The sequence below is a fragment of the Triticum dicoccoides genome, chromosome 5B (assembly GCF_002162155.2).
Source record: "Triticum dicoccoides isolate Atlit2015 ecotype Zavitan chromosome 5B, WEW_v2.0, whole genome shotgun sequence".
In the NCBI taxonomy this organism is placed as follows: domain Eukaryota; kingdom Viridiplantae; phylum Streptophyta; class Magnoliopsida; order Poales; family Poaceae; genus Triticum; species Triticum dicoccoides.
In genome coordinates, this window is record NC_041389.1 from 288,747,950 (window position 1) to 288,757,468 (window position 9,519).

At 46.7% G+C, this 9,519-nt stretch overlaps 2 protein-coding genes across 2 annotated transcripts; one reads left to right on the forward strand and one right to left on the reverse strand.

Annotated features, from left to right (window-relative positions):
• Positions 1-3,340: 3,340 nt before the first annotated feature.
• On the forward strand, positions 3,341-6,747 carry LOC119308481 (phosphoglucan phosphatase LSF2, chloroplastic-like). Its single transcript, XM_037584611.1, has 5 exons — positions 3,341-3,741; positions 4,951-5,156; positions 5,692-5,862; positions 5,986-6,211; positions 6,293-6,747. The coding sequence occupies exons 1-4, from the start codon at positions 3,474-3,476 to the stop codon at positions 6,187-6,189; spliced, it is 849 nt and encodes a 282-aa protein (XP_037440508.1). The 5' UTR covers positions 3,341-3,473; the 3' UTR covers positions 6,190-6,211; positions 6,293-6,747.
• Positions 6,748-6,780: 33 nt separating this feature from the next.
• On the reverse strand, positions 6,781-8,369 carry LOC119308482 (cuticle collagen 34-like). The gene is made up of 3 exons (XM_037584612.1): positions 7,411-8,369; positions 7,256-7,321; positions 6,781-7,146 (listed from the first exon to the last, which is right to left on the reverse strand). Exons 1-3 carry the CDS (start codon positions 8,084-8,086, stop codon positions 7,133-7,135), a joined length of 756 nt encoding a protein of 251 aa, XP_037440509.1. The 5' UTR covers positions 8,087-8,369; the 3' UTR covers positions 6,781-7,132.
• Between the last annotated feature and the right edge of the window lie 1,150 nt (positions 8,370-9,519).

Genomic DNA, 9,519 nt, shown 5'->3' on the forward strand with positions numbered 1-9,519 from the left:
CAGCATCGATCGGCTTCAGTTAGCAATAGTAGCGAAGGAATCGCTCGATCGGGTTCAGTTAACAGCCATCGATCAATTGCTCGAGTTCAGTAACGCGTAGCCTGCAGTGCAGTTGCTCGAGTTCAGTTAGAGCCCAACGCCTCGCTCGGGTTCAGTTAGAGCCAACGCCTCGCACACACGTGCGTACGTGTATGAGAGAAACGCGCATCGCTCGGCCCCCGACCTCCCACCGTAACCGGTAACTCCCCGAAATTTTCCTCCCCCTCGCTTCTACCACGGTTTTTTTCTTCATGGACGGCCCAAAGAATGTCATGTAGCTGCGTCTCCGGACCGCCCAGGAAGAAAAGCCCATTTTCTGTCATGATTTTTTATCATAGAAGTAGGAGCCCACCACATCTATGATGATATCGGGTTTTGTCACAATTATCGTCATAGAAGTGTCATATGTATGACAGATTTTTTTTTTCGTTCGGCCCAAAATGTCACGGATTTGTCTTTTTTTTTGTAGTGCAAAGTATGACATGCTGGTAAGCAGTATGACTATTATCGCCCACAACTCTTTGTGTTCTACTCGTGCATATAACATCTACGCATAGACCTGGCTCTGATACCACTGTTAGGGAACACAGTAATTTCAAAAAATTCCTACGTACACGCAAGATCCATCTAGGTGATGCATAGCAACGAGCGGGGAGAGTGTGTCCACGTACCCTCGTAGACCGAAAGCAGAAGCGTTTAGTAACGCGGTTGATGTAGCCAAACGTCTTCGCGATGCAACCGATCCAAGTACCGGACGGTACCTCCGTGATCTGCACACGTTCAACTCGGTGACGTCCCTCGTACTCTTGATCCAGCTAAGGTCGAAGGAGAGTTTCGTTAGCATGACGGCATGGTGACGGTGATGATGAAGTTACCGATGCAGGGATTCGCCTAAGCTCTACAATGATATGACCGAGGTGGAAATATGTGGACGGGGCATTGCACACGGCTAAGACAACTATCAACTTGTGTGTTTTAGGGTGCCCCCTGCCCCCGTATATAAAGGAGCAATGGGGTGGCCGGCCGGCCCTCATGGGGCGCGCCCCAAGTAGGATTCCTACTAGGAATCCTATTCCTAGTAGGTTTCCAACAAGGGAAGAGAGAGGGGGAAGGAAGGAGAGGGAGAGAGGGAGGGAAAGAGGGGGCGCCACCCCCCTTCCTTGTCCAATTCGGACTCCTCAAGGAGGAGACGCGGCCAGCCCTAAGGCCCCCTCATCTATCTCACAAGGCCCATGTTGGCCCATTAGTTCCCTCGGGGGTTCCGATAACCCCCCTACACTCCGATATTTATCCGGTGACCCCCGAAACTCATTCGGTGTCCGAATAACATCGTCCAATATATCAATCTTTATGTCTCGACCATTTCGAGACTCCTCGTCATGTCTGTGATCACATCCGGGACTCCGAACAACCTCATAATACCGATCGTCATCGAACGTTAAGCGTGCGGACCCTACGGGTTCGAGAACTATGTAGACATGACCGAGATTCATCTTCGGTCAATAACCAATAGCAGAACCTGCATGCTCATATTGGTTCCTACATATTCTACGAAGATCTTTATCGGTCAAACCGCATAACAACATATGTTGTTTCCTTTGTCATCGGTATGTTACTTGCCCAAGATTTGATTGTCGGTATCTCAATACCTAGTTCAATCTCGTTACCGGCAAGTCTCTTTACTCGTTCCGTAAGGCATCATCCCGTAACTAACTCATTAGTCACATTGCTTGCAAGGCTTATAGTGATGTGCATTATCAAGAGGGCCCAGATTACCTCTCCGACAATCAGAGTAACAAATCCTAATCTCGATCTATGCCAACTCAACAAACACCATCAGAGACACCTGTGGAGCATCTTTATAATCACCCAGTTATGTTGTGACGTTTGATAGCACACTAAGTGTTCCTCCGGTGTTCGGGAGTTGCATAATCTCATAGTCATAGGAACATGTATAAGTTATGAAGAAAGCAAGAGCAGTAAACTAAACGATCATAGTGCTAAGCTAACAAATGGGTCCTGTCCATCACATATTCTCTAATGATGTGATCCCGTTCATCAAATGACAACTCATGTCTATGGTCAGGAAACATAATCATCTTTGATTAACGAGCTAGTCAAGTAGAGGCATACTAGGGACACTCTGTTTTGTCTATGTGTTCACTCATGTACTAAATTTCCGGTTAATACAATTCTAGCATGAATAATAAACATTTATCATGATATAAGGAAATATAAATAACAACTTTATTATTGCCTCTAGGGCATATTTCCTTCAGCTTGCCGTGCAAGGCAGCGGTCGCGGGGCGGCAGACGTTGGTGAGGCGGGGTCACATTCTTCGGCGCTTCTTAATTGAGGTATCCGGTTATGAAAGAGTTATTTGAGACGCGACTGTCACTCCGAGACGCACCCATGCACATCCGCAGGCATTTGAAGGGTTGGATTTGTTGTATCCGGTTGTAGATGCTCTCATGTCCGCATGGGAGGGAATGGGGTCATGCATCATTTGCTCGTGCGTGTGCACCTGCACACGCTAATTAGGGATTGTGTGTTGTTGTGCAATGAACGACGACCCGTCAGCGGGGCCTGGCCAAGGTTTGAGCGGCAACCACGGTGCCCGGGCTAGCAGTCGACACAAGCATTGATCGCTTTGATTTGCCTTTGCTCGGTCAGATAAATTGATTTGGCTCTCACTCTTGTTTGAAACCTAAACGAAAAGAAAAAAAATCTTGTATAAAATTTGTTTTTTCAAAAAAATATATGTACACTGCATTATGAAACAAAGATAATAGTGTATAATGGCACATGTAGCAGGTTTTGCAAATTTTTTCCGCATGGATATTTGTACTTTTTTTATAAACACAGGTAACTTTATTAATAGTCATAACAATTATAGATAACCGCTTGGCAGGAGCGGATCGCTATATGGAAAAAACAATTACAGGTACACTGATGTGGACTTAAGATCCAAGAAAATAAAAAGTAACTTATATAACTAAGAATTACAATGAAATCTCTTGTAAACATCTTCTTCACAGTATCAATCTCTGCTCAAAGAAATACTCCAAAAACGACGGTAGAAAATATGCAATTAGACTGAAGCAACAATGTTGTCACTCTTTCACCCATATAAACATTATCAATAATGTTTTTAAAAGCGCCTTGAGTCACGAAATATCAGTCGGGCTGCTAATTCAGACCCAAGCCCGGCCTCGAGAGACAAACTCGGCCCGGGCTGCCCATGCTCAGGTTTATGTGAACCAGTAAAATTAAAAAGATAAATAATAAAGGTGGCGCCCGTACGTCCAAAATCCGCAACTTGATGGGAAGGGGATCCATTCCAATAGCTCCGGCAAGACTCCCGACCACCGCCGGCCGTATAGCGTCCACCGTCTCTTTCTCTACATCGTAGTGCCGCAAGGATCTCGCCATCATGGCAGCCACGGCCAACGCATCCTGTCTCCCCGCCTCTCCACGCCTCCCGGCCAGCGGCGCCCGCGTCCGGAACAGGGGGATGCTGCCAATGGCCGCCGTTGGCTGCACTGCCGGACGCGGCGGGGTTCACCTGAGGAGCGCCCGGCCTCTCCTGTGCACCTCCTCATCCGCTGCGGCAGGAGCACGGGGCAGCGGGAAGATGGAGGACTACAACACCGCCATGAAGCGGATGATGCGGAACCCATACGAGTACCACCACGACCTTGGTACGAACTTTTGCTGGCCATATGAATTGTGGGTATTCTTTGATTGATTGAATGATGTAAGTTCAGTTAGAACTGGGATAATCCTTTGTTCTAAACAAATGTCGATATTTGTAGGGCTCCATTTGTGAGAAAATGTTTAATTGTGTTTCTCATAGGACCATCGAGCACCAATTGGCGCATTGGTGGCTCGATGTATATTGTGATGCATCATTCATGTTTGTTGGACCCTCTTAGATGTGATGAACTACACCTGTCCTTGATTAGATGTTGAATTGTTACGGAATCTTGTTGTCTTGGCCAAATGAATTGTTCCTTCTAGTGCCTACATTTGTGTCAGGTTGTCAGCCGAGCTGATTTTAGATTGTGATTGAGACCATTTGTTAGGCTTTGTTCTCATGGTTGCTTGATTTATGTTGGTAAGTGCTAACATGAATTGGCTAAAAAACATTTGCTAACATGAATGTTCGGTTATAAATGTCCTGAAAGCCATAGCAAGGAGACAGTGAGTAAGCATGTCGTTTTCTGGGTTGGGTGGCGACCTGGACACATTTTGCATTGATTTCTTCAACTAATGATCTATTTAGTTATCTCAATCTCAATTGGTCTAGTCATGGCAAAGCGATTGATAAAATTGAAGGGATGAAAAATTGCCATCTTGAAGACTTTATAATCAGCATATTATTTTTTCTCCTTACATAGCATTTGTTATCTGTATGGTGTATAATTTGGTTGCCAAAAAGAGTAGCATGAACTTTTCTTCTTGGTATATTTGGTAGGGCGATCTTTTATGTTTGACTCTCAAAACTGAATTTAGGATCTGCTTGGTCTAACCAAAAGAGTGGCCAAACTGAATTTAGTTTCATTCTCAAAACTGAATTTAGATTTAAGAAGGACCAAGATATTTTGTTCTGATGTGTGTTGTACCCTCACAGATCAGTTTAATGGCATTTTACTAAAATAGAACTGCAGTGTGGCACATGCTTTTGTTATAGTTCAGAATAACCTAAATCTACATGAAGTAGCAATTTCTATAAAGGCAATTTTATATAGGAATAGTTATTGGCCCCTCGTTTGTCACTGAGTATTAGGTTTCCCTCTGTTGCTTTGTTATCATTTTAAAAATCATGAATGAGATATAGTTATTATTTAGAGAGAAAGAGAATTTCCCTCTTCTGCACTGATGAATTAATTATTACATGTGAAACTTAGGTATGAATTATGCTGTCATAAGTGATAGCTTGATTGTTGGCTCGCAACCTCAGAAGCCTGACGATATTGATCACTTGAAAAATGAGGAAAATGTAGCCTATATTCTTTGTCTACAGCAGGACAAGGATATCGAATACTGGGGCATTGATTTTGAAGCTGTTGTCACTAGGTGCAAAGAACTTGGCATTCAGCATATGAGAAGACCAGTGAGTTTCTTATTTATCAACTGAGTGAGTTCATGTTTTGTGCTTCTTTCTTAATTCTGATAACATAAAATACAGTTACTGCCACTCTGCATTCTCTTCACATTTCAAGTGATTTGTAAGTTATAATATTTGGCGTTTCCTCTTATCCATCTATTGATAATCCATGGTGAGGAGCAAATCAATGACAAAAGATTGAGATTTTATCTTTAAGTTGCAGTGGGCCAGTGGTAATTGTTGACCCTCTCATTGAACTCCTTTGGTTCATTTTAAATAATCAACTCACAGAGTAATCATACCACGTCCATGTTTCCTTCATTTTGACTAGATAATGTTATTAAGCCAAACATTGATCATAAGGATCTTTAGTCTGTAGAACAAGAATTTTGTGGTGATATCTCTAGAAGTAACACAAAAAGAGAAGGTTAACAAACAAGTAATCTTGAAGAAGCCGAGCTGCAAATCACAAGCAAGCTGCAAGCTAAGGGTGTTCTGTTTAGAAGGAAAACTAAGGATATTTACAATTTCTCGTTTGCAGGCAGTAGACTTCGATCCAGATTCGCTGAGGAAACAGTTACCGAAAGCAGTTTCCGCACTAGAATGGGCTATATCACAAGGAAAAGGGCGAGTTTACATCCATTGCACTGCTGGACTTGGTAGAGCGCCTGCGGTTGCAATTTCTTACATGTTCTGGTTCGAGAATATGGACGTAAGCTCATTTCATCTAAATCGTAATATAGTACTAGAAATCATTATCAAGTCATGTTTTCACATGCGTGCTTTACATATAAACCATGATGAAGCTATACTATTAGTATCCATCTGTTTGCAGCTAAATACGGCTTATGACAAGCTAACCTCCATAAGACCGTGTGGACCGAGTAAGAAAGCTATCCGCTCTGCAACCTATGATCTAGCTAAGAGTGATCCAAATAAAGAAGCTTTTGAGACCCTGCCGGAGCGTGCTTTCGAGGGAATATCAGTTTCAGAGAGGAAGTTAATACAAGACCGTGTCCGTTCCCTCCACAAGGCATGAGAAAGGGAAAACATCACGAGAGGTGACGTGTTCTTTATTGTCAGTTATGGAACACACTCCAATGTATGCCATTCCTACTCTTATGTTCTTTTTTACACTGCAGCTGGACAGGGGACGGGGTAAACTTTTGCTATATGATAGACCTGATTGCTAGATTTCTACAAGCTGCTGGAAAGTAAGAGGTTTGAGCCAAGCTATTCTCAGAATAAAGCTTAAGACCGACCTTGTTGTTGGTTGGTATTGTAATAAGAAGAAAATAAAGAGGCATGAAAAGATGTTATCTACCACATATGGTGAACTTGGATGCAGTTTACCACATCTTTTCGGTCTTGAAGATCAATGCATCAATATAGATGTCATGTATTTATCATTATAATCATGTTGTTCCGGGAATATTGGTTCTTGTATTTAGTCATTGATGGCAACAGATTGAAACTATTACTCAAAAGTACAAGCATATATCATGTCGTCGCCAAATGTCATGCGTATGCTCATTTTGGCTGTGCCGTAAAGTTTCTTTTGTTACATTCACGGATGAAATAAAGTTTGTTTTGTATTCGCACGAAATCTTAGTGTTAAACTATGCTGATAGTGTTTTTTTTGCTGCGGTTAAGCTTTTTTGTGCGTCCTTGGTTTTTTTTTGTCAGCTTGATCACACTCTTGTCGTTGAAATCTGAACACTTAAATACAATCTGCTCTTTTATATATGTATATAGTTTTCAATGGAAAAGTACATCTCTTACAAGGCACATGATGCACTGACCAATCTAGATCAGCTGTATGGTAAGTTGGTTACTAGTTTCCGGCACAGGTGATGCAGCCTATTTTTTTTTTCCCTTCATGACTGCATCTGAATTCAAGACATATAGCATCATCTGCCAATAGGCATAAATTAACTTGAGATAATTAATTGTATCTGAATCCCTGGTCCGGTTGGCATCTGTCAAGGTGTCAATGCTGCATGAAAAACAAGACGTAACATCAGAGAAACACAACTGTTAGCAGTTTGTAATTCTGTTTTTTTTTTCAAAGAATAAATGTTGAACCATGGTGAAGAATTAGTTGCCTGATGAAGCTGGCGTCATCCAGGAGTCCGGGATGCGCGAGACCACGGGTGGCGTTGGCTGTCCAGCTACACAAATCATTTGAGACTCAATTCAAATTCAAACTCAAGAGAAATTCAAATCAAATTCAAAAGAGCAATGTGGGTAGGGCACGTACTGAAGCAGATGAAGAGGACTTGAGGCGGGAGGACGACGCCGCAGGAGATGGGGAGGTACATCATGCGGACGGGGTCGATGGGCTTGGGCAGCATGCGGTTGACGTCGCCGAGGATGACCGGGCACAGGCACCGCAGCGAGCGGTCGTCCACCGCCGCCGTGCTGTTGAGGAACATGCCCAGCCCGCTGCAGCACTCGCTCTGCGGCGTCGGGGTGTCCGGCTCGCTCCCCGTCAGGAACGACGCGCACGTCATCAGCCCCGCCAGCGGCGTCACGCAGTCCGCCGGCGACGACGGCGACCCGCCGCCGTTGCCCGGCTGCTGCAGGCCCGGGAACCCGGGCAGCGGCTGCAGCGCCGGCTGCGAAGGCGCCCCGCTGCTGCACGGTGGGCTAGCACTAGCAGCGGGTGGCGGCTGCAGCGGCGGCGACGGCGGCGACGGCGGCGGCGTGGACGGCTTGAAGCGAGACGCTGGCGGCGACGCTACCCTGCCTCCGGGCACCCCCGGGAAGCCAGGGTTGCGCGGCCTGCCGCCCGGGAACCCCGGGAACCGAAGCTCGTCTTCGTCGGCCCCGCCGCTCCTCGCCGCTGCCTCCGACGACTGCGTCGCCACCACCATCGCAGCCGCCACCACCATCACGACCAGCGCGCGCCTCGACCACACCAACGATGACGCCATCGATCGCCTTCTCGACCGCCAAGTACCGATGAGGGACAGGAGCGGAAGATCGAGCTACACTGGCTAGTCGCAGCCGCTGTACGATGACGGGAGTAATCCGGCGAGCTTCTCGATTTATAGCATGAAACTCACCGATTATCGCATCGAAATTACAAGTGACTGGCAGAAAGATCATGCGCGGGGCATTGCTCTAGTTTAAGGTCGGATCTTGGAGCGCCGCGCCAAGCGAGGCGTCTGCATGTAGGTGGACGTGTTCAAGAAACAGGGCATTATGAAAGTGGAAAGCAGGTGGATGACATTGTGGAGTTAGGGGAACATTACTTGCTGTGCAAATCATTTACGGGTTATTTGAAAAAATAGTATACTAGCATTCCTTTTTTGAGAAAAAAACTATTTTTAAAAAATAGCTCTGTGAGGATTTTGTATGCACATGCCCACTTTTTTTGCGGAATTAATTCTTGTATTACCCAATTAAAGTACAATCATGCCTAACATCGTCTAAAACAACCTCTGGTCCTGACCCAAGCCATACTGCAGTTCGGCCTTGAGTCCTCGCAAAGTTTGCCAAAACATGACTAGAAGAATTACAATCCTCGCCAAAGTCGAGGCGCTGCAACACATCCCCCACCACATCGCCTTTCACCGCTTCGACGGCGCCGACGCGTACGCCGACGTGCTGATCAACGAGATCTAGGACGTCGCGCGATCGCTGGGGTCCCCGTCCGCACCTCCACAACCCCCATCCGCACGCCGCTACGGTGGGGGAGGGGGATCCGGTGCTGGGCGTGCTCTTCCTCGGACCCTGCCTCGCCAGGGCCGCTCCTTGGCCCGGGACTCCGGCTCGGCACCAGGTGGCCAGGTTGAAGACGATGGCATGGCCACCCAGGCGTACCGCGCTTTCCTGCAGCCCCAGATCGCCTCCGACCAAGATTTCATGGCCATGCTGAAGATCTCCTTCAAGCCCAAGCTCATCAAGGGGGCTCCTTTCTTCCTCCCCACAGTCGAGCAGCTCGCGCACGAGGATGAGCTACGAGGATGCCTGCGCTCCTCCCTGCTTGATACGGAATGCGCTCGGCCATGCGTGGTCGTCTCCTTCGACCCAGATGCCATGGCCTTCTCCTTCGAGCTTCAGCTTAGCAACAGTCGAACTGCCAAGGGGGCTATCCAGGTGCCAGCGATCGCTCTGGACGACGGCTTCTTCCCCTGCTTCGACCTGCGCTCTGAGGCCGTAGCGCGGGAAAGCTGCCGCTCCCTTCTGTTCAAATTCTGGCCGCAAGATGAGGCCGGCCTCATGTGCTCCCGCGCCCTCCCCCTCCTTCCATCTGTGGATAACACGCACCCCCCAAGCCCGTTGTGCCACATGGGCTTCTGCCCACCGTCGGCCCGCCGCTCTCTGCTGACGGAGATGCCATCCTACATGCTGAAGCCTACTT

Coding starts and splice junctions, on each gene's coding strand:
- LOC119308481 (XM_037584611.1), top strand. CDS start 3,474: ATGGCAGCCACGGCCAACGCATCCTGTCTCCCCGCCTCTCCACGCCTC. Junction 5,157..5,691: donor TTCAGCATATGAGAAGACCA/GTGAGTTTCTTA, acceptor TCTCGTTTGCAG/GCAGTAGACTTCGATCCAGA. Junction 5,863..5,985: donor TCTGGTTCGAGAATATGGAC/GTAAGCTCATTT, acceptor ATCTGTTTGCAG/CTAAATACGGCTTATGACAA.
- LOC119308482 (XM_037584612.1), bottom strand. CDS start 8,086: ATGGCGTCATCGTTGGTGTGGTCGAGGCGCGCGCTGGTCGTGATGGTG. Junction 7,322..7,410: donor AGTCCTCTTCATCTGCTTCA/GTACGTGCCCTA, acceptor TGATTTGTGTAG/CTGGACAGCCAACGCCACCC.